Consider the following 25,894-nt stretch of genomic DNA (forward strand, 5'->3'; position numbering starts at 1 on the left):
CCGACGCTCTATCCACTGAGACAAACCGGTTAGGGCCATAATGGATCTCTTTGATTAAAAAAAAATTAAAGTAGATAGTACTTTCTATTTACCACACTTGTCTCTAAGAGCTTTCTGGATCTGAACTCATTTAACTTTGACAATTTCCTGATGAAGTAGTTGCAATAACCAACCCCACTTCATCAGAGTTAGTATGTGGTGGAGGTGGGATTTGAACCCTGGGAGTCTAACACCAAAGTTCATAATCTTAACCAATACTTTATAATGCTTCTGAATACTTGAAATCACTGCTTTACTAAATCAGGGTATCTAGTCAGAACTGGACCAGCAGGCTAAGAATGTGAATTAGCAGTTACAGTACAGACAATGTGTTAACACAGAGGCTTAGCCCTTCTCATCTAGAAATCAAATATAAATAAACAAAAATATCATATAATAAAAACATATTTTACTCAAAACAAAAAGTTCAAGGTCTAAGATAGTACTTTATTTGGCTGTTCTGAGTTTATTTCCATGTAGTCACAATATTTATTTTCCTGTGGGTCTGGTTACTTTTTCCTCAGTTTCTTTTGCAGAGACCTCTTCCTTTACTTGTTACATAAATGTTTACCAAGATTTTGACTTTGACTTCTCATCTGCATGTTTTTTTTGGCTCCCATGGCTTCCACCACAACTCATAAGGGAAAGATTCTGAAGAATCTACACCTTGGTCTCTCTCCTAAGCAACACAGAGATAAGACATTTCCAACTGACAGTCTGAAAGCAACCTCAACATGACCAAAACTCTACTCAGCATCTACCACCTAGACAAGACATGTTCCTCCTTCTGTTTGTCTATCTGGGAAAAAAAGGCAACTCCATCTACTGAGGTATCAAGTCATACATATCTCCACCTGGAGAGATGTCTTGGACTCCTTCCTATCTGTTAGTCTCTACCTGCCCCAACCTGACTATGACATCTGCCAGCTCTGTCTTCCAAGTATCTGTCTAGTTCTCCTCACTTCCTTTACCCACACTGTGCTGGTCAGCCTTTCTTTAGATTCTCACCACCGCTCACCAATGCCAATGGTTCTGTTTCCCTCTCTTATGTCCTACCCCTCCAAGTTATTGTCTGCACTGGATTAAATGAAAACTTCCTGAAAGGCAGCCTGACCATGTAGCTCTTGGCATTCTGCACACACCTGTGTTAAAACTCTCATCACAGCCCACTGTGTCTGGTGGTTTTCCTGTCTGCCCACCCCACTCAGCAGCATGGCACTGAGGACATCTTTGACCTTTGTTCATCACTGTACCTCCAGAACCTAGCACAGTGCTCTGTGCTAATAAATGCTTACTGATTAAATGAATGAAACTAATTTAATTCAAATACTTCTTATGTGAAACAAAGGGAGTACTGCTTTCATTGTATGCATTCTACAATTTTATCCTATTTAATGAATTTGAATATTTGTTTTTGAGGGGGTGGGGGGATTATAAAAAGGGTAAAGGGGGTCAAATATATGGTACTGGAAGGAGACTTGACTTTGGGTAGTGAACACACAATGCAATATATAGATGATGTATTATAGAATTACACACTTGAAATCTATAAAATTTTATTAACCAATGTTACTCTAATAAATTTAATAAAAAATAAAAAATAAATAAGAGTAAATATTGGAACCTAAAAAAAGAAATGAGCTGTCAAGCCACTGGAAAACATGGGGGAACCTTAAATGCATAATGTTAAGTGCAAGAAGCCAATCTAAAAAAAGGCTATATACTCTATGATTCCAATTACATGACATTCTGGAAAAGATAAAACTATGGAGTCAGTAAAAAGATCTGTATTTGCCTATAATTTATGAGGGTGGAGGAGAGATGGAAGGAAGGATGAATAAGTAGAACACAGGATTTTTAGGCAGTGAAACTATTCTGTGTCATACAGACACAGATGGTGATGCATTTCATTATCTAAACCCATAGAATGCACACCACCAAGAGTGAACTCTAATGTAAACTATGGGCCTTAGTTAAAAACAATATATCACTACTAGTGCCCCGGTGCATGAAATTCGTGCGGGGGGGGGGGGGGTGTCCCTCAGCCCGGCCTGCACCCTCTCCAATCTGGGACCCCTCAGGGGATGTCCGACTTCAGGGATTGGGCCTAAACTGGCAGTCGGACATTCCTCTCACAATCTGGGACCGCTGGCTCCTAACCACTTGCCTGCCTGCCTGACTGATTGCCCCTAACCACTTCTGCCTGCCAGCCTGATTGCCCTCTAACTGCTACCCTGCTGGCCCGATTGCCCACAACTGCCCTCCCCTGCCACAACCTGCCTCCTCCACTGGGGCCTGCCTCCTCTGTGCCGTGCGGAGCTGTGGGACCCCCAGGCCTCACCACACAGAGTGGTCACTGGGCCCCGCCTCCACTGTGCGTGCGGCCATCTTGTGACAATGTTGCTTGCGAGGGCCACCTAGGCTTTTATTAGTATAGATTGGCTCATCAGTTGTAACAAATGCACCACACTGATGCCAGATGTTAATAATAAGGGTCACCAGGGAGTGGGGGAGGAGGGTGAATGTGGAGACTCTAAACTTTCTGCTCTTTTTCTGTAAACCAAAAGCTGTTTAAAAAAACAAAGTCTACTCATTTTAAACTACATATATATATATATGTGTGTATATTCAAAAAGGAAAATAATTTGAAAGGTTTTTATTTAAAACTAGTGCCATTTAAAGGTCTACCTGCAAAAAATAATCTTTTTAAACCTTTAAAATTAGGAATACAATATGTGATGGATATATTTACTTGATAATTATTCTTGTTATCAAGATTTTTATGGAATTATCTTAAACATTATTTTTACATATTTTCTTTAATGGAGAATATATTTTCTACAAAAATAGTTTCTCATTATCATTCATAATTCCAATAAGGCCACAAATATTATATAAATAATAGTTAATCTTGCCATTCTGAAAAAGATGACTGGCAATCATAATCCAGTTACTCTTCGGCAGAGGGTGAGGAAGTACGAGGGCTGGAGACGTTCCTACCCCACTCCTTACAACACAGCTGTGAGGGCTCTATGACAGAAGAAAACCTGAAGAAAGGGAAGGGAAATGGGGAGCACTGTCATAATTTTTTACCTTCCCACGGTCACGGATGACTCATGTACTAACGACAACAGAATTAAGAACTGGTAGGCTGTTTTAGAAGCCTTTACTTTTCTAAATGAATAAAAAAGATGAAGTTTGCCCTGACCAGTTTGGCTCAGTGGATAGAGCGTCGGCCTGCAGACTCAAGGGTCCCAGGTTCGATTCCGGTCAAGGGCATGTACCTTGGTTGCGGGCACATCCTCAGTAGGGGGTGTGCAGGAGGCAGCTGATCCATGTTTCTCTATCATCGATGTTTCTAACTCTCTATCTCTCTCCCTTCCTCTCTGTAAATAATCAATAAAATACAATTTTAAAAAAAAGATGAATTTTTAAAAAAATAAATAAGGTAACATTTTAAAAAAACAAACTGAATCGAATTCGTACAGCACTGGTGCCTGCATCCAGGTAACTGTACATCTTAGGTTCGGTGTGTTTCTACACAGTAGCTCTCTATGACAGGTTAAAATAACTCCTTTTCCAGAAGTGAAAACAAATGAGATACTTTCACAGCATTTTGTTACCGATCCAGATTCTTCGGCCTCATTTTCAGAGGTGGCACTTTAGTGCGTGTGCACGTGGGTCGGTGATGTTACCCCGGCACTCGGGATGCATCGCCCCTTCTGTGCTGCTTTGGCGATTTGTGCCTCCGGGCTTTCCTACCGCACTCGGCGTGGTGGATGTTTGAGGACGGGGTTGTCTCCCCGGCCGGAGTGAGAACTCCTGGCTGTCCTCATCTTTACATCACTCCCTTTACTGTTCACAGAGCTGGGTGTCCAGCAAGCACTCCAGGTGGCTTAATTTATCTGTTAAGATTTCTGGTCCTTGTCTTGTTACCGGTTTTCCAACAAAGTAAAATTGTAGCAGACTGGGAAGAAAGACTAGTTCAAGTTAGTGAGAAGCCTTAAAAATAGACCATTGAAAGTCGCTCGTGTCTCATTACTTCAAAGTACTTCAGTGACCTAAATCGGTAGGTGACTGCGGAGGGTGGCCCTGGCGGGGAGGAGACCGGCAGGTTGTTAGCAAATGTGTCTGAGAGCAGGAGTGCTGACAACAGGCCAGGCTCTAGAGAAACCGAAACTAGAATCCCAGCTCCACTGCTTGACTACAACAGGCTAGGGGACAAGTGCTCTCACCTTTCAAGGGATTTACAGATGTGGTTACAATGTGGAAGCACTAGCAGAGCTGAGCGCTGTGCATGGGGCCTGGCAGGGCCTCAGGAAGTATCAGCTCACTCCCACCTACGGTCGGTCTCCATGTCTGTTTACAGCACTCTGTCCTCCTCACCACACACACCCCTTTATCTCCAAAGTCTCCCCTTCCCCTCCATCATGCCCAATCAGACACCTGCTGTTTCTGCTGCTCCAGTGTTTCCCACATACCTTCCCTTCAGAGCATCAAGCTGCTACATCAGGGACATTTCCAAGTGCTTTAGGGTCATAGAGGATGGAATTCTACCTGCCTAGGAAGGAGGGTGGTCAGAGACCTTCAGGGACAAGGTGATATTGAGGCAGTTTCAACAAATAAATAGTTTACCAACTAGAGAAGCAAGGAGAAAGGAGGCACTGAGGCAGGCCATTGCAGGAAGGGGGAAGAATGGGCTCCGTGCAGTGGGGCATATCTGGAGATTCGTTCATTTGTATGGCTGAGGAATGGGGGGGGGGGGTGGAAGTAGGGAAAGGGCCAGCAAATGATGTTGAACAGATGAACGGGATGAGAGGGGCCTTGCACGCCCGGCATAGGAAGGTGTCCCCACACTGTCTGGCCATAAGAGACAGCTCCTACTGTATTCCTTTGTCATTGTTCTCGTGCCTTTATTATAGGGTTTTGCACACTTGGCCTTCGTTATGACTATTTTGATGAGTCTTATCTAGTACACGCATGGACAAGTTCATTGATGATGGGGTTTATGTCTCTGTCATTTTCAAGAAGAAAATCTATAGTGTCTCAGACATGGACAGTTCTCAATATATATTTCTCTTGTTGAATTTGTCTATGAATGGGTCCTTTTGAATGGGCACTATGCTTTACTATTTTAAGTATATTCTTTAAAAGATTATTGACACTATTGTTTTATTAAAATGACAAAAGGGCCTATTAAACAACAGTTAGCTTTACTCCAACTTTTTCTAAATTATATAAATTTTAAATTAGTAGGGTCTGAAGTAAAGAGATAGGTGATTAATGCGAGTGTATACTACATTATCCAAACTTTTTTTTGTCTTGAAGCTATTGTTCACAATAATAACATACGTCCATATCAGTATCCATACATATACAATTTCAATTCAACAAATATTATTGAGGCCCTACAATGTAGTAGTCGTCATACTTACTGGGGGTATAAAAATGTGTCCCCTGTGGTAATTATGTAACAACTCGGCATGTTTATGTTTAAAGTTAAAAAAGGAACAGAAGGCCTGAGATTCACAGAGCAGCTTGTTTAAGTTCACCAACCAGTTAGGGAACAAAGACAGATTCAGACTTTTGTCTCCTGTCTTCAGATCTGGTGCTATTTCTTTTCTAGTTTTCTATTTCTCAACAGTTACCAATATGGCTTATATCTGTGAACTATTTCACCAGGACTTACAAACAACTTATGAGAAGAGGATTTTTACTTGACAAAAATGTCAGCTTGCTCTTAAGTGATTAATTATCTTGACATCACTAAGCCCTATGCTTTATCTAACAATGAATCTAGACAGAGGGTCTGATGTGGAGCTTTATATGTAGTGAGTTATTTAATTAATGAAGATAGATGTGAAAGCAGAGGCAGCACACTACTACCGAAGGTAAGATTAGCGACCACGGACTTGTGAACTAAAGGCCACCAAGATGCATAGCTGTCAGAGAACACATGCTTTTCTTTGTAGAAACATCATCAAACCATTTCAGAATCTCATCCAATAAAACAAGTTGTCAAATTAGAAGCAAGAAATATAGGAAGAGCAACGAGAAGGAATGAGGCAAATAAAAAAAAGTAAAAAGGCTGGGGTCTGTAAGCATTCAAGATGGATGTGTATAGGCGTCTATGTGTGCATTCCAAATACAAAACCATTATCAGATATTAATTATAGCATATGGTATTAATTACAAAGGTTTCGTTCCTCAAGGGAAGAGCTAAATAGTGCATCATTTCATTCATTTGTAAAAGTAGGAAAGGACATATTTTAGAGATTTTAAATTCAAAATTGGTTCATATTTTAAAAGCATCTTTGTGAGTTAAAGTCCTGGATGTGTAAAATTCATATATGAATAATTTTGACAAACATAGATAAGAAATGTGACTTCTTTATGTTTACTAATTTTAAAATTTAAGTATACAGTTTTCACAGGAATTAAAATGAATATTAGATAAAATTGGCTAAATGAGCCTCATAGATTTATTAGAGAACAGGCTATCATGTTGGAATATAAAATATTTCCAGATTCATTTGGAACTAAATATTTTAATATGTTGCAATTACTTTCTTAAAATTCTGGTTTAAAATTTATCATTTATCTTTATTTTGCCTTTTCCTTGTTCATCATTAAACTGTGAAATTCTGCAGATCACGGACAATCGCCTCATGTCATGCAGACCGCTAGAGGGTTCTAGTTTCCTCTTTTTCAGGCCCTCTGAGGCCAGACCTGCCCAACATCTGGTGCTAGTGCACCATCTAGTGGCTTTGGAATCACTGCTGTCTGAGTGTAATTTGCTTATTGTGCTGCCTTTGAGAAAATGCTGTGGCATGTATTTTTAGAAAATATTAAGAATTTTAAACAGCAATGCCAAATTCATGAAAATATTTTCTTCTAAAATTCACACTTAAACCATTTAATAATGACTTTAATTCTTAAAATGAAATGAGAGAAATTCACAGTACATAGTAGTTGTGTATAGCCCAGATTTAAATGACCATTCATTTACATATACTGCATATTTATTTAAATGCACTGTACACTGCTTCATGGAGATAAATCACACACAATTTAGACCAGTGAATAGGAACAATTACCTGTTGACAATCACGTGTGTGTGTGATTACTGAGATATATATATTTGTTTGTTTTTTTCCCCCTACTTTTTTAACAGGCCTTAAATAATTTACCACTTGTAGGAGTCAGTTAAGACATTTAAAATATTTGATCAAATCTTTATGCCATTATTTAAACTGCACATTTACAAAATAATCCTTAATTATTTTTCTTTTATAAAGGTATTCTTCAGCACTTTTTTTAAACTCTAACTTCCTTGCTAATATCTAGAAAATGTTCCTCTTTCACATTCTTACAAATGTTTCATTTGCTGTCTGAGTCCTAAATAGAGGACTTGATCATGTACTCATAAAGCAAAAGATCAATGTTAAAGGTAAAATTAATGTGACTTGCTCAAAGAAAGCTTCTCATTGCTACTTGCTTATCTCCCATAGCATGAGTAGTTCTCATAAGTCATCTGTTATAATCCATAATCCCAAACTTCACATTATTGCCAGTCACACACAAATAACTTGCTCAATATGCCTGAAGCAAAAGGTAAGGCTAAGAAGATATTTATTGAAAGCAAAGCAAGCCAACCGAATCCCAACAGAACCTGTGTTGATTTCATTTTGAACACGAAGTTATGAAATCTTACAAATAATTGTAAATCAGGAATCAGTATGGGCTCACTTTGAACCAGTGGCAGCAAATAAACCAAATTTCATTCTTTCTTTTGAAAAATACTGTGCTTTGATTGATAGTTTAGAAAACTACACCTTGCGCAATGTCACTCTGCTAAGTGGATGAATGAATTTGGCATATGGTTTATAGCAGGAATTTCACATAGACTTTTTAATGTAGCTAAGGGATCAAGAAATATGGATTAGATGTCGGATAATTAGGTGGATTTTAATTACTGATTGATGAATTAAGACCCACAGGGATAGAAGTTTCTAGGATCAGCTCTCAGAGCTTTTTCTTTGAACCTGTCCTACTCAATATCTGGCAAAAATAGAGAAGCTGGAGGAGAGAGATACTATACTAACAGCAAGTTGGATGGGAAGAGGGTTCAAAGTCATTTTAATTTAATAGAATAATGGGTCCAAATCAGTAAAATGGATATAAAATAACTATCTCCCAGACTTGAAGGTGTATGCGCAGCCTTCACAGTAATGATGCTGGCCTGTGTCTCCTACAGGAGATCATCCAGACTATGGCTACACACACCCAGGGAGAGGAACCCACCAAGGCATATCTCGCTGTATTGAGCTTTGCTTTATTGTGATTCGCAGGTGTTCACACCTTTGGTTTTTTGTTTGTTTGTTTTTTAAGTAACAAACTGAAGGCAAAACTCTCCATCAATGAAAATATTATGACTCGCTTTACTGCAATGGTCTGAAACTGAACCTGCAATATCTCTGAGGTATGCGTGCAGTCCCGAAGGAGCCATCATTTGAGGGACGGGTCCAACTAAAATTTGCATGTTTAGGTTTAAAAGAAATCAGTTACAGGTACAGGGGATGGACAAGACCTAGTTTTCAGCAGTTTTTCTTTTTTTAAATTTAGATGACCTAACAGAAAATCAACTGTTAAAAGACTTAACATTATCTTTGACTCTGTTAAGAGATGTCCATTAACAAGACCTGTTCCCTCAACTTGTGGTGTGGAAAACTGAAAAAGACACAGTGATAACTTGGAGTATATCTAGAAAGATGTGGCTGAGAGAACTGAGGGTGTCTGGAGAAATGAAGTTGCCAGTGGTTCATGCCAGTGTTACGAGGATCACCAGGATCAGGAAGTGAAAATTACAGTGTGATAATTGGAGTTAGCCCAGTCAAGGGACCGAGAGCCAAACACCACTGTAAGAAACAATTCAACATGGCAAGAGAGGGCATGGTAAGGGTACAAACTTATGACTAGGGGATAAATAAGTTCTGGAGATCTAATGCACAGCATGGTGATTATAGTAAACAAACTGTTCTCCCTACAAAAAAGAAATGATAATTACGTGACACCATAGAGTTGTTAGCTAAGATATGGGAGTAATCATATCGCAATACATAAATATATCAAATCAACACATTGTACACCTTAAACTTATACAATGTTATATGTCGATTATGTCTCACTTAAAAAAACACAAATTATTAGTCTAGTTACTAACTCTTTACTGATTTTAAACCCAAGTATTTAATTATCTACTATACAAAGAATATGCCCTCAGAAATGTCACCCAACTTATTTTGCATAAGAATAAGCTCTCTGACACTCAAAGTGCTTGAAAAGAGATGGGAAAATGATGGCTGTGTGAACAATACTCGATCAGGAACCACACTTGTACACACAGGAGATGATGACAGCTGCAGTCACAGGTGTGAAGGTTAAATCAAAGGTGTATAAGTGTGCAGAGAGCAGCACAGCAGTGACCTGACCTCTGTGAGAGATGACACCCACAGGATCCCCCTAGTTAGGAAACAAACTAGATTCTGAAACCATTTGGACCCCAGAAGTCTATGACTTCATTTGACTAGTAAGCCAAGCTAATGAATTCCACTTCAGCACGCAATGTTTATATTGCTTTGAATTACAATGCGTACATCATGTCTGCCCTACTTCCACAGTATATGGTAGAACTTGTAATCTTGTAACGCCATGGAGTCATATCCCTTAATAGTACCAAGTTAAACCTTTTCCTCTCTGTCATTGTTCATCACTTGGATAAATGGAATAGAGGTGTCTGTATGAAAATGAGGCTAATATGTAGTTTAGAAAGTTCAGGGAAAAGAAGGTAATTTAAAATATACGATGACTAACTGAAGAAAGGTCATTCTTTTATTATTTAAGCAGAAATGGTCCCATAAAAGTACTCTGACTTGATCATACTATAATTTTGTTCACTATCTAGTGATAGAGTAAAACATGTTACTCATTTTCATCTCTCTCTACTTCATTCTTTGCCCCAATGATAAAGAAACTGATTCAAAAATAGTACCTAAGAAACAGAAGAAAACTTCTCCTGGGGAATCTCAGGAACAATGGAGAGGGAGTAAACTGAAACTCAGTGGGAAAAGTGGAAGGTATTGGAGGCAGGGAAGGAAGAGGGAAGAGGGAATTTGCAAAATGTGTTGATTATTTTGTAAGTATTAAAAGTATAATGCATTAAATGAGCAAAAAAGTCAATTTCTGATCTAATAATGCTTTTGTGACTTCAGGCAGGCCTCCTCCTCTGCCATCACTTCATCACACACACACACACACACACACACACACACACACACACACACACACGACCCCTGCTTTCACGTGAGGAGTTGCGGGGCAGTCTCTGGAAAGGAGCCTTGCAAGTGTCTCTTATAAGAACGTGGCTCAAAAATGGCAAAGGATGACGTGAATGACTTTACTACCTCAGCTGGGAAATGGTTAATATAGTGTGGTTATGTATTTTCATTTGCTTTTTGTTCATCCTCACCTGAGGATACTTTTTCCATTACTTTGCAGAGACATAGAAGAAATACTTCACTGGTTGCTAAAGTTCACCAAGACTTAAGCCTTTGTCAGCTGAGGGAGGGAAAGCATTCTGCTCAGAAAGGAACTGAACTGAGGAAATGCGTGCGATGACACCATCCAGCACCTTGTGGCTCCGGAGGTGAGCAGCTGGCCCTTTTGGACTCTCCCTGACCCTCGGCGAGAAGCCCTGCGGAGCTGTACCTGTGTGTGTCCTCCGATGAGCCTTCAGGTGAGAACTTTTTGTGTACACTTTGTTGCATCCCTCAAAATCACATCTGTGAATCCGCCGTTTTCTGGAGTCTGGGGATTCAGACCGTCTCTGGCGTCTTGTGCTCTCAATACTAAATGGTGAAATGGAACTGGAAAGAGAAAAAATGGAGTTAAACAGTGAGAAACACAGCAGTCTGTCTTGGTCCTCGTAGCAGGAGACCTTCGTCTCACAGCCTAAGCTTCACACAGACGCAAGGCCCCGGCCCACATTTCCCAGACCCGTTTCATTTCTCAGTCTCAAAGGCAGGCAGTTCGATCTATTTCTGGTGAAACACTCCTAAAGAGGGAAAGACATGCTTAAACCAACAACAAGACAAAAACAAAACCTAAATGAAAGCAGTGGCAGGTGACCTGATCCTCATTTTTGAATAAGAAAAAGCTGGTGGTGTTGCAATTATACCTTAAAATTGTGAATTTCTGAACACGCTTATAGAGAATACTCTAGGAAGTCCTGCTATAGACAAGTGACAAAAATGAAAGCATTTAATAAGTAACACAAGGGTCTGAGCTGCACGTGACAACAGAGAAAATCGTGAAAAATCACAATGTACATTTCAAAACAAGTGAGGTCGGGCTGAAAGAAGTGCATCCGTACATCAATTACATGACTCATGACAAGCTATTTCTGTTCGGTAAAATGCACCTGACATTTAACTTTTACAGTTGGTGGTTTTTCATGGTGAGGAATAAAGTTCATTGTATTTAAAGATTAGCTGTACCACCATTAAGGTAAAAAAAAGTCTAACTATGAAATTTGGCCCCAACTTGCACGTTGTTTAATCTTAATGCCATGGTAGAAAAACAGGATTAGCTTGTAACGCCAGGTAATTGATTAACATGCACTTCTTCAAACCTTAATCTCTTTTGATTGCAGTAGAAATGAAGAACATGACTCATTTTTCGTTACTCATGAAGTTTAAAAAAATTATAGTGAAATAGAATTAAATATGTCTACTGTACTACGCCATACTTCTGCTATAACAAATTTACCACTGTTGATATTTTGACATATTTTCTTCCAGTTTTCCCATGTGTTGATGCTTTAAAAATGTATTTTGTATTAATAAATCACCTTTAAAATAAAACCCTGTAAATTATAGCTTGAGATAAATCTCCTTTGTCTTCTATAATCAGCCTGATCCCTTCCCCTCCTCTATCATCAGTTTTCTTTAAATCCTTCCAGTTCTTTTAAATTATGCTTACGTACCCATATTTGCATTCATCAAAACTCATAATATTGCTTTGTGCTTCTTAAGAGATAACGTAATACACTGTTCACATCATTCTGAAAATGGTTTTTCATGAAACATTAAGCATTTGAGATCTGTCCATGTTGATACGAACACAGCAGTTTATTTATTGAAGTCCTATATATCATGATTAATTCCAAGATGATTTTTTCAATATTTTAATGTTGCCAAAATTAGGATTCTTAAAATTAGTAGCTTGTCACAGTTTAACTGGCATACTGTTTTTTCTTTAGCAATGGTACATAAACCAATTGTACATTTTTCAATAGATGACATTTTAACTTAGGTCAGGGGTTGGTAAACTTTTTCTGTAAAGAGATAGATAGTAAATATTTGATTTGCATTTTGAGAGCCAAAGAGTCTATGTTGTAACAAATCAACTCTGTAATTATAGCATAAAAGTAGCTATGGACAAAATATAAACAAATGAGTAAGCTATGTTCCAGTAAAACTTTATTTATAAAACAAAGAATGGGCTGTATTGGTCCATGGGCTTTAATTGGTTGATACCTGACTTAGATGAAATATGATAATAGTCCAACACATATTCATTCCAGATATTTATTTATTTATTTATTTATTATTTATTTATTTATTTTTGTTAATCCTCACCCAGGGATATTTTTCCATTGGCTTTTAGAGAGAATGGAAAGAGGGGGAGAAACATAGATAGAGAAATATCGACGTGAGAGAGGCACATTGATTGGTAGCCTACTGCATGCACCCTGGCAGGCGTTGGGGACCAAGCCTACAACCAAGGTACCTGCCCTTGATCAGAATTGAACTCGTGATCCTTCCAAGAGCTGATGCTCTAACCACTGAGGAAAACGGTTAGGGCCATCCAAGAGTTTTAAAATCCACTTCCAAAGTGATGGCCACAAGATTCTTTCTTTTTAAGTTTATTTATCTTTATTGTTGAAAGTATTACATATGTCCCCCCGCATCTGCCATCCCCCAACACTTTCACCACACAATTGTCTGTGTCCATGGGTTAGGTGTCTATGCATTTGTTCTTTGGTTAATCTCTCCCCACCAACCCACCCACCCCCACCTCCCTTCTGAGATTCATCAGTCTGTTCCATGCTTCTACGTCTATTTTGTCCATCAGTTTATTTTTGTTCATTAGATTCTACATATGAATGAAATCATGAGATACTTGTCTTTCCCTGACTGACTTATTTCCCTTAGCAAAATACTCTCCAGGTCCCTCCATGCTGTTAGGTTATTTCTAAGATTTTACTATAACATTGCTCCAATCAACTTTTTAAATTTATTTTTCTAACATATTTTTATTGATTTTTAGAGAGGAATGGAAAGGGAGAAAGAGAGAAACATCGATGTGAGAGCAACATCCATTGGCTGTCTCCTGCACACCCCTCCCTGGGATCAGAGCCTGCAACCTGGGCATGTACCCTGACCAGGAATTGATCTGGCAGCCCTATAGTACACCAGATGATGCCAAACCAACTGAACCACACTGACTAGGGCCAATCAACTGTTCTTAAATGTCTCCTTCTACACATGTGCCTTTCAAGTTTTCAATATATCTTTTTACTTGTAAAAAGATTCAGTAGCAAAAGCTTTATATTATTAGGTAAGTTAAAATAGAAACGATGTTTATCTACTGTGTCTTAAACAGTTTTATGTAAGATCTCTATTAGAATGAAAAAAAAAAAAAAGAGTTATCTAAGCCACTTTTTCCAGCCTTCTTATCAGTCAATGTGGATTTGTGGTTTTCTACATAACTATCTCAGTTGCAGGGATTGGAGCCTATTGTGAAAAGAGTCAAAACGGTGTGACTGGCATGCTCATAAAAGAACGGCTTTAGTCAGTCCTGACAAGGGTGTGGTTCTTGTGAACAAATAAGATTGTATGTGTGAAAATAGGGCAACATTTCCTGAACATCTAGTCAGGACAATAAATATGGATCTTGGTACTGGGAACCTCAAAAACAGAAACTTTTGTGTTTTTATATGTTTGCCATCTTCTAAATGGAGAAAATAATATGGTATTTGTTTCCTTCAAATTATAACTTAAAGTCTATAATAAGAGCCCTTTTTTTGGTACACTACTTTATATATACTAACTAGAGGCCTGATGCACGAAAATTTGTGCAAGAGTAGGCCTTCCTTCCCCCAGCCGCCGGCACTGGCTTCTCTCTGGCACCCGGGACCCAGGCTTCTCCCTCCTCAGGCCACCCGCAAGCACCTGGGACCCGGGCTGGCTTCCCTCTGGCCTGACTTTGTCAGGAAGGACGTCCAGAATGATGTCCAGAAAACGTATGCACTAATTAGCATATTACCCTTTTATTATTATAGATGTGAAGACGTTTAAATCTTACTATGCATAATTACACACATATTGTTTTGTCTGTAGTTGATTCTCCATTTCTCTTGCTATGTATTGGTGCATATAGAGAAAAGTGAGCAATACTAGTAAATCTGAAGTCAAAACCAAGTAACTACTGAGCAGGTCTGTAAAGGCCCAATGAAGCAATGCTGCTATGCAGTCCATCGACCACTGAACTATATGCCGGGCAGGGGAAGGAGAGCAAAGGCTACAGAATGGCATGAAATTACTTCCCTAAGAGTTCTTAACTTACATGATAACAAAGACCTGTTAGGAGGATATCTTTAATGCTACAAAACTTTGTACCCTTGTTTTCCTCATTTTAAAGAGAATATTTTTTGGGACATTATAAAGAACATTTTATATGTGCAATAAAAATGAAAATAATTTTTTAAAAAGGTATATGCAATTAATAACGGTACCCAACAAAGCTGGACTTAAAAGGACATGTGATGGTAAGAATACTCCTTGGTTCCCCTTTTTAAATGGCAGAGTTATCCTCATACGTCAAAGAAACTTCAGCTGGGCTGTACCTTTCAGCACTACTTATTTGATCGCTTTGTGGAAAAGTGGGAAGGTAAGTGGGGCTGAGGGAAAAGGGGACCAGCAGTGCAGAAGAACTTAAAGGACACAGGGAAGAGGAGAGGACAGTCCAAGTCCACAGGGAACTGCTGTTGTCCTGGCGCCCACAGCATGTTCTGCAGTTGGCTGGGACTGTTAGAAGACAGCCATGTGTAGGGGGGTTAGCCAGTCAATTCCATGGCAAGAAATGTGACAGTCAAGATGCTGGTACCAAGTCCATTTATAACTCTAGAGCAGTGGTTCCCCACCTTTTCTTGGCCATGCCCCACCAACACATCTTTAAAATCCTGATGATCCCCTGTGACACAGAATTCTTATTATTCAAAAAGTGAAGTCCTATTCACATAGAGGAAGTCTAAAAGGCCATTAACTTGGTCTAAACAAGCTTCCAAAGAACATGGTATCCATGAAAGAGAAAAATAAAAGAACCCAAGGACAGCTGAAGTACTGAGGAAGAAATCACTAAGAAATTGTTTAAAAAAATAATAATATGAAGTGATATAAAAATAGCAAATAAAATTTCAAAACATATAATAGAGAACTGAAATGCATAATATGTCACAATATATATTTATATATTGTATATGAGGCCCTTAGAACCATAAGAAATGCAAAAAATTCACTATTAATAACTCATTCTCGAATTGTCCCCCTTAAAAATCACATTGCTCCCCAGGTTGGGAGTCACTGCTCTAGAGCCTATTGTGGACATTCAAGGAATTCTTGTTAAATAGGAAGAATGAAAGAATGAATTAGTGTATTAAGTTAGGCATTCCTAATTTTTAATTTAATATAATCAATTAACCCCTGTGATTAATTTATTTTCACTAGGATCCTTTGATTGCAAATCTTTAGATAATGGTTCCGCAATTCCTTGCTCTAACTCTTTCTCTCATTTACCTAAGTTTCATATTTTAAGTGCTATTCCAAAGTGGCTACTAAATAGAAAGGAATGCGGGTAACCATTAAAATTACATGTACCAGGAGAAGAGAGAGAGAGCAAGGGTGTGAGAACCTATTTGAAGAAATAATGACTGAAAACCTCCTTACCCTGGTGAAGGAAAAAGACACATAAGTCCAGGAAACAAAGAGAGTCCCAAACAAGATGAATCCAAAGAGACCCATACCAAGACACATCATAATTAAAATGGCAAAGGTTAAAGACAAAGAGAGAATCTTAAAAGCAGCAAGAGAAAAGCAGTTAGTTACCTAGAAGGGTGCTCCCATAAGACTTCCAGGTGAAACTTTGCAGGCCAGAAGGGAGTGGCAATAAATATTCATTGATGAGAAGCAATAACTTATAACCAAGATTACTCTACCCAGGAAAGTTATCATTTTGAATCAAGGGAGAAATAAGGTTTCTCAGACAAGAAAAAGCTAAAGACTTCATCATCATCAAATGAGTATTATAAGAAATGTTAAAGTTTCTTCTTTAAGAAGAAGAATAAAAAAGGATAAAAAATATGTATAATAAAATGGCAATAAATACATGTCTACCAACAATTACTTTAAATGCAAATGGATTAAATGCTCCAATGAAAATATATAGGGTGGCTCAATGGATAAAAAGACAATACCCTTACATATGCTGTCTACAAGAGACTCACTTCAGATTAAAAAGCACACATAAGCTGGAAATAAAGAGATGGAAAATAATATTTGCTAAAAATGGAAACAAACAAAAAAGTTGGAGTAGCAATACTTATACCAGACAAAAGAGACTTTAAAACAAAGGCTATAAAAGAGACAAAGAAGAACCCAGCAATTCCACTTCTGAGTATTTATCTGAAGAAATCCAAAACACTAAATCAAAAAGACATATGCATCTTTATGTCCATTGCAGCATCATTTACAATAGCCAAGATATGGAAGCAAGCTAAGTGTTCATCAGTAGATGAGTGGGTAAAGAAGAAGTAGTGCATACATATAGTACAATGGGAAATGACTCAGTCATAAAAAATGAATGAACTCCTGCCATCTGCAACAGCATGGATGGACCTAGAGGGTATTGTGCTGTGTGAAATAAGTCAGACAGAGACCCATGTCATATGATTTCACTCATATGTGTAATCTAAAAAACAAAATAAACAAACAAGCAGAATAGATACAAGAGAACCTTTTGATGGATGCCAGATGGGAGGGAGTGTGGGTGAAAAAGGTGAAGGGATCAAGAAATAAAAATTGGTAGTTACAGAATAGTTCAGGAGAATGTAAAGTACAGTGTAGAGAAAGAATATATCTATAATAATGTAAGCATAATATGCAAATTGACCAAATGACCAAACAGCCGAACAACTGTCCGGACGACCACGCTATGACATGAACTGGCACTAGGCCAGCCAAGGCAGGTGCGTTGCGATTGGTTGGGGGGCCCCGCCATCGCCCTATGATTGCCCTGCAGAGGGAGGACCAGGCCACCAGCTGGCGGGGTGAATGATTGAGGGGGTGGGAGGGGCTCCGCAATGGCCAAAGAGGGAGGCCCAGGCTACCCGGCTGGGGGCGCTGCAGCGAGTGAGCGGAGCCTCCCTCTGCGGGGTGATCGATCACGGGGCCCAGCGATCAATCTTCCTGTAAAGGGAGGCCCAGGCCAACCAAGTGATTGCACTCCACGCCTGTTGCCTGGAGAGGGAGGCGACCGGAGGTGGGGGTGGGGAGGGCAGCGCTGCATAGATGGCAAGCAGTTAAAGCGGCAGGGGTGCAGCTGGGGGAAAGCCCCAATAGGCCCTGAATGCTAGCCAGGCCTAGTGACTCTTCTCAAGGGGTCCCAGAGACGGTGCAGGCCGGGCTGAGGACACCCCCCCAGTGCACAAATGTCATGTACCGAGCCTCTAGTTCAATAATATTGGAATAACTATGTACCATGTGAGATGAGTTTTATCAGAGTGATCACTTCTTAAGTTATATAAGTGTCTAATCCCTGGTTTGTACACTTGAAATCAATATAGTATTGTGCACATTAACTGTAATTGAAAAATTAAAAAAATATTTAAAATACCCCATATGTACGTGAGTACCTCAGTTCTTTGTTCTAAGTTCAAGAGAAGGGCATTCTAAAGCATCGTTTACAATTAAAATTCTCAGTGGGAGGCCACTGAGATCCCTCTGAACATACATAGGATGCTGGTGAATAAAATAAAAATCTTCCCTTTGATCCTAGTTAGCATCTAGGTAAGTGGCAAAGGGTGAAGGAACGATCCTTTCTCTCAGCAATGCCATCCTGTCCTGTCTCACTCCGGGGCTCAGAAGCATGGCATTTGGTAACAGAATAGCTATAATGACCCTCTGGGTGTTTCTATTCCGCCCAAGCTTTCTAGGCAATATTTACTTTGTTAAAAGGCACTTAAGATATCCTCAACTGCATGAAAACTGACCTCTGTGCTTCAAAAGCTGGCCTTGTTCTAAAGCATGGGACGCACAGGTAAGTACTGCATATGCCAGCATAGGATTCTTCCAGGAATTCTTAGTCATAAGCTTGGTATGATGAAAACAGTGGAGGGAAACAGGGCTAGTGTTTTCCCAGAAAGTGCACTAAACACATCTGTACGGTTCAAAGAAACAATAACTAAGGACCCACTCCCTTCCCCAGAAGGTTAGAACATTTAGAATAGTGAAGGAACGCCTGAGGGGCCTCCTAGGCACTGAGTGGGTAATAATTAGATCTAGAGAGAACAAATGAGTGAATCATGACTTCAGTTGCACAATAGTCCCAGTTGGAATGGCAGGTTAAATTAGAATTAAATCCAGAGAGGCTTGAAAAGTCACATCCAGGAACAGCTCTATTTAAATAGAAGGCACCGCATGACTGCCATGAAAGAAATTAAGGTTAACTGTAATCAGCAGGTAATGAAAGACCGTTTGTCACATGTGACCTTAGTGGGTTGAGATGCCCTTCACTGAAATTGGAGTTTCTGTAAGAGTTAAAAAAAAAAAAAAAAGTTAGGACATTCTTTTAAAAACAGAAAGAGGGCACACACATCACAAATTTTAAAACCAGAGCAGAAAACAGTGGACTAGAAGGTACCCTAGCAGTTTCACACAGACAATCTCAACAGAACTGGGGACATGCTTGAGGATGACAATGACAACTGACATTCAGTGAATGCTCACCATGTGCCAGGCACAGCTCTCAATGCCCTAAGATTCAAACAACTCTCTAGGCCAGCGGTTCTCAACCTGTGGGTGGCGACCCCTTTGGGGTCAACGACCCTTTCACAGGGGTCGCCTAAGACTATCGGAAAAGACATATATAATTACATCTTGTTTTGGGATTAATCACTACGCTTTAATTATGTTCAATTTGTTACAATGAAAATACATCCTGCATATCAGATATTTACATTACAATTCATAACAGTAGCAGCATTACAGTTACGAAGTAGCAACGAAAATAATTTTATGGTTGGGGTCACCACAACATGAGGAATTGTATTAAAGGGTCGCGGCATTAGGAAGGCTGAGAACCACTGCTCTAGGCTATTCTTACTATCCCTACTTCACAGATGAGGAAACGCAGGCACAGAGAGGGGAAGGCCAAGGCTGAAACAAATAGGTGGCCACACCAAGACTTATTTGAACCCAAGTAATTGACTCTAGACCCCAATTTTAAAAGGCAAAAGACTTATGCGGTCTGAAGAGAAACCAGAGCATAGACCCCAATTTTAGTTATTGCATTCTCCTGACTCAGACAGATACATGGAAGATAAACCAGCATCTGATAAAATATGAAGAAGTAACAAAATAATCTGTATCATTTCAGTTTCCCCTCTAACCCAGTTATAGAAAACAACAGCCCATAAAAGCATTTGAAAATGTACCCTGCTAGAAGAAGGCATGTACATATACTTTTCTCTTGAGAATTTTAAGAGTATTATGTTTCACAAATACTGCCAGTGGCGTTAGGTACTCAGTATAATTATTTAATGCTAATCTACCGATGGAAATACTTTCTTAAGGTTGTTGTAAAATATACATTTAAAAGCAGGGGAATAGATGTTTTTAGAAGGCAGAGTTGGGCAGTGCTGTGCAACCGTCTTCCTTCACCATCAAAGGCACTGAACTAGTTTCCTACCCGCAATGCCCGTTAATTATGATTGTACCAAGAACGATTCTAAGTTGTCTGCCCCATGGAAGTGCCGTAAGGGAAGGGGACCATTCAGTTTTAAAGAGTATATTTAGTACCCTTTCCAAAGCTCATTTCAAAATTATTCTGAATAAAACATTGAATATCACCTACTGGAATTCTGAATTAGTTGCTGACATGGGCATAAGAACCACTTTTGTGCTAGTAAATCAAACACCACAGCGGGAATAAAATATCAAGGCCACAAGCCAAAAAAGAGGGAGAGGGAGAGAGAGAGAGGGAGAGAGAGAGAGAGAGAGAGAGAGAGAGAGAGAGAGAGAGAGAGAGGGAGAGAGAGAGGGAGAGAGAGAGAGAGTGTGTTAATGAGTCTTTCACTTAACCAGAAGTTCCCTTTTTGGAACTTCCTTTTTTGGAACTGGAGATTCTATTCATGTGGACAAACCATTTTTTTTCTTTCTTTGCAGGCTTTCTCTTAGCCAGCAGATGGCTCTCAGATGCAGGAATCCTTGTACTTACCTTCCATACAATAACAGACTCTACTAGCTCCCCTCAAATCACGTCAATTTCTTTTCTGATATTAATTGGGGGAAAGATGCCATTTAAACACACTCACTATCTAGTCCCCAGAAGCTACATTCCGAGGCAGTGCGGATTCACCAGCATGGAGTCTGCTTCCATTCCCAGGCGCAGACTCCTGGAAAACTGTAAGATTAGTAGCTGCCAACCTTTCCAGGAGCTGTGATAAAGCATTCCACCACTTCATGTTCTAATGTGGATTCAATAAAAATGTAGTGATTTTCAAAAATCTATAAACCAAGACTATACCTTTGCTAAAATGTGTCAAAAAACTCACATTATTAGCATACATTCAACTAGAAATTGGTACATTTTTCATATGAGCAGACTATGTATTTCTAATTATTGTTTTATTTTAATCAAAAAATCCACTAATTAAGAAATAATTGATTTACAATAGGGCCTGTTTTGGGGCGAGTCTGTAGACAGATTCAGAGTATATCATGTTTCTACTTAAATATAACAGCTACTACTAAATATTTTTTCATCAACTTATAGACTATTACAATACTCAAAATTGTTACAGGCCTAAATTTCTGTTCTTTTCTTGTTCTGATATTAGCATGTAAAACCATAAGCTGTACTAAGCAGAAGCTTTAAAGACAAAACAAAAAAAAATGGCATTAGCTGTGATTGCTTTTATTAATAATTTAGGGCGAAACAAGGGCTCTGAAACAAGCGTGGATTTCTGAATTAAACTGGACATTAAGTGGAAGACACAGAACTGACTGAACTTTTCCACAGAATTTCTCCAGAGAACATTGGGGTTTGAATTATTGTTCAGGCCAGGAGTTGTAGCTTCATGGAATATTTGAACCTTAAAAAGTCTTTCTGGGTCCAAACAGGATTATTTGAATCTGAATGCCTTCAAGGAAGGCCCTGTTCTCCCAGGCTGGCGTGAGTGCTACCACTGCCCACCGCCTTAAAGGGCGGCGCTTTACATCTATCTTACTGGTGTCGCCCTTGAACCCATCTCATTTTGAGACTCTCTAGAACTGTGATAAGTTAGAAAAATGAGTTCTCCTTCTTTCATTAAAGATAAACTTTAAAATCCTCAAGAATGAAGACAGTTTTATGCATGCCTCTCTAGAAATTGGCCTATCGGTGGCTACAAGGGTAGGAAAGGGGAGAAGTAGCATGGGGAACAGGACTTTACCAAGTGCATGAGGACTTTACCAAGTGCATTCACCGAAGTCTCCCCTTAACAGGGCTCTATGGCAGAATTTGATACAAAGAGGTTAACTTTTCCATATGAGAAGGATCTTATCATAAGGCAGATTCACTAATAAGGTGGTCCTATAAATGTAATCCTGGCCAGGACAGTACATAATAAGACTGTGTTTTAAATATTAAAAAAATATGAAATGTGCCAACTATACAGTTCTAATGAGATACTGTAATGTAACCATAAATAAACTTTGGAAGTGACCATCAAAACAGGCCTCCGTCTACTTTATGCTGATCATTAAGCAGGTCTAATGTTACACTAGAGATTTGTTCTGTTAAAGAGCACTGGAATTATATCAGTTAACTAGCTGCTACTTAGGCTGATATAAATTATTAAAACAGATTTTACTGCTTGTATGGGGATACATTCATAACAAGACCAAGTAAAACTCATTGGTAATGTTCCACTTGAGTTTCTGTTGGCCAAAAGGGTGATTTGGTGCCTTCAATGAGGCATTTCTCAAAATGTGCACATATTTGAATTTTGAAGACAAATAAAAATCTTCCCATATATTGGAGAAAATACTTAATCTGTTTATTTTCCATCTCAAAGACTTTAATTTTTGAATACTCTGCCAAGTTAATGTTGGAAAAGTAAGAAGGTAAGTCAGTGTGATCCAAATTCATATTTAAAGGACATTTAGAAGATGAGGAAACTGAGGTTCAGAAAGTTAATTAAATTAGTTACTGTGCCAAGGCCATATAATTACATAGTAGCAGAGTTGAAGCCAGGAGCCATTTCCTGACTCTTAAACCAGGACTTTTCTACTGTCCAATGAGGTTGAAGAAAGGTCTGTGTTATAATGTTCACTTCAGAAGAACATATGAATTTTTATTTATGAAGGAAAATCTGCTTGGCAACACTGATTTTTTTCTTAAAAATCAAATAGTGAGAACTGAAATTCCTACCCTATTTACTTTTTTGCTTTGGCTGCCAGGACACTCAGCCACAAATAGCCTAAGATTTGCTGTGTTTCTTTTCCACTTGAACTCCCAACCACAAACCATTTAATTTTAAATAGTAATTTTTAAATGTATGTCTTATGAAATTCTTTAAATCTCGGTTTTAATATGAAGACTTCTAAATTAAAGTTTTGTGATTAATATTCACATATTACTGTCTTTAAGAAAAAGACCCCACAAGAATCCTATTTTTTTTTTTGTAGCTGTTCCTGTAGGAAAAGCATAGGTTATAATCTGAAAATCTAGACATGAATTATAGCTTATTACAATTTATCAGCTATGGCATCTTGGACATTTAATCTCTTTGATTTTCAGATTTTTGTGTTTCAAATGTGGAGGTGCAGGAAGATTAGCCAGTAACATAAACCTGACTATCACTCAATGTCCAATATATCTCCAACCTTCTTAAACTTTGGCTCCTTCTTCTTCCTCTTTTGGTTAACAACTTTATTAATATATGATTCACATACCATAAAATTGGCCCTATAAATTGTACAATTCAGCATCATTCATTATATTCATAATGTTGTAGAACCATAACCTCCATCTAGTTCCAAACTTTTTCCATCACCCAAAAGGAAAACTCAATCCTCGTTATCGGTCATTTCACCTTCCGTTGGCCCTAGGCAACTGCTAATATACCTTCCGTCTCTATGGATAAGCCTATTTTGGATATTTGCTAAAAAATAGAATCATAAAAATATGTGGCTTTGTGTGTCTAACTTCTTGCATTTGGTGTAAAGTTTTGAAGGTTCATCCATGTTGTAGCATGCATTGATATTTCATTCCACTTTATAGCTGAATGATATTCTATTGTATAGATATACCCACTTTTATTCATTAGTTGATAGACATTTGGGTTGATTCCACTTTTTGGCTATTATGGTTAATGCTGCTATGAACATTTGTACAATATTTTGTGTGGAAATACATTTTAAATTCTCTTGGGTATATATGTAGGAGTGGAATTACTAGATTATATGGTAATTTTATGTTTAATATTTTGAGGAATTTTTAAACTGTTTTTCAAAGTAGCTACAACATTTTAGAATTTCACCAGCATTGTAAAAAAGTTATAATTTCTTCCCATCCTCACCAACACATTATGTCTGTCTTTTTAATTTCAGCCATCACAGTGTGTGTAAAGTGTTATCTCATTGTGGTGTTTATTTTCATTTACCAAAATACTAATGAAGTTCAGCATCCTTTAATGTATTCATAGGCCATTTGTATGTGTTCTTTGGAAAACCATCTATTCAAATTCTTTGTTGATATTTAAACTGTGTTGTCTTTTTATTGTCAAGCTGTATAATTTCTTATGTTCTAGATACAAGTCCCTTGTCAGATATATGATTTCCAAATTTTTATCCCAATCTGTGGGTTGTCTTTTTATTTTCTCGATTGTGCCCTTAAAGCTTTAAAAGTTTTAAGTTTTGATTAAGTCCAATTTAATACTTCTTTACTTGAATGTGTGATTGGTGCCATATCTAAGAAGGCTTTAACTAACGTAATATCTTGAAGATTTACTCCTATGTTTCTTCTAAGAGTTTGAAAAGTTTGGCTTTAATATGTAGATCTATGATTCATTTTGAGTTAATTTTTAGTATGGATTAAAAAAGGAAATAGTCTGATTGCATTCTCTTGCCTATGGATACACAGTTGTCCCAGTATTATTTGTTGAAAAGATTATTCTTTCTTCATTGAATTGTCAAAAATCAATTGACCATAAATGTTCGGATTTCTGGACTCTCACTTATATTCCATTGTTCCATATGTGTACACTTATTGTAGTACCGTATGGTCTTGATTTTAGAGCTTTGAGGTAAATTTTGGAATTGGAAAGTGCTAGCTCTCCAAATTTCTTCTTTTTTAAATATATTTTTATTGATTTCAGAGAGGAAGGGAGAGGGAGAGATAGACACATCAATGATGAGAGAGAATCACTGATCAGCTGTCTCCCGCATGCCCCCCACTGGGGATCGAGCCTGCAATCTGGGCATGTGCCCTATCCAGGAATCAAATAGTGACCTTCTGGTTCATAGGTCGACGCTCAACCACTGAGCAACACTGGCCAGGTGGTGTTTTTCATATTAATACTACTGATTCAATAAAATAAAACAGCAAATACTTTCTGTGAGTTCACCATAAGAAAGCAGGTGGGCATACAAAGGCATCTTCAGAGAGTTTATAATCCTGTGGGTGTAGGGCTTGGATATTTATTTACCTCAAACAGGTGAAAAAGACTGAAATATTTGGTAATTCTGTGACATGAAGAAATCTAACCTCCACCCCTAAAAGATGTCTGCAAATCTCTGGAGGTTTAGTAGTATATTCTCAGGGCTACCTTGGCCACTAGCGTTAATCCTAATGCTACAATCAGCACCTTCCTCAATTTCACACCAAGAACAACCACATAAACGCATCTGGGCATTTAGTAGCCCTTTTGCTACAGATGTTGAGGGACTCCTGGAGCTTCAGCTCTCTCTTCCTAGTGTTCCCTGTGTTTGTAAAACATGCTTGGCTACCTCTGTGCTGCTCACTGTCCCACCCAGCCTCAGGCAAGTCTTCATCTCTCTGGCATCCTCTCGCCTCTGATTTCTTCTCCCACCCCCACCTCATCTTTATTCAAGAGAAACACAACAAATTCCTTCCCTTGGCACGTGTAGAGCTGCTTTCCCCTACCCAGAGCCTTGGGGCTAAGGTTATATCCAAGTCCTTGGCTGGGAAGTGGGAGTGGGGTTCAGCGTACCGTCTACCTGCAAGCATTTCAAAAGGCTCATTTTCCACATCAAGGGAGTTTTGTTCTAGAGGAACTTGGTGCCAGCTGTTGAGATAATAAAAATTTCTCCAGCTTATATATGCAAATCATAATTATACAAGCCATAAAAATGATGTGTGATAAAGAGAGGAATAATAAAGTGCTATGGGAGTAAAGGGAGAGAGTATCTAATGCTGTTTGAGAACATCAGGACAAGCTTAATTAGGACACCAA

At 38.6% G+C, this 25,894-nt stretch overlaps 1 protein-coding gene across 7 annotated transcripts in view; it reads right to left on the reverse strand.

The window, feature by feature from the left end:
* Nucleotides 1-25,894, reverse strand: part of KLF12 (KLF transcription factor 12) — a 446,001-nt gene that overhangs the window by 15,212 nt on the left and 404,895 nt on the right. For all 7 annotated transcript variants that reach the window (XM_059684825.1, XM_059684830.1, XM_059684828.1 and 4 more), the window contains one exon: nt 10,807-10,964. In XM_059684825.1, the coding sequence (XP_059540808.1) occupies nt 10,807-10,964 (158 nt within the window). The remainder of the gene's footprint in view (nt 1-10,806; nt 10,965-25,894) is intronic.

This window comes from Myotis daubentonii, chromosome 2 (assembly GCF_963259705.1).
Source record: "Myotis daubentonii chromosome 2, mMyoDau2.1, whole genome shotgun sequence".
Lineage (NCBI taxonomy): Eukaryota > Metazoa > Chordata > Mammalia > Chiroptera > Vespertilionidae > Myotis > Myotis daubentonii.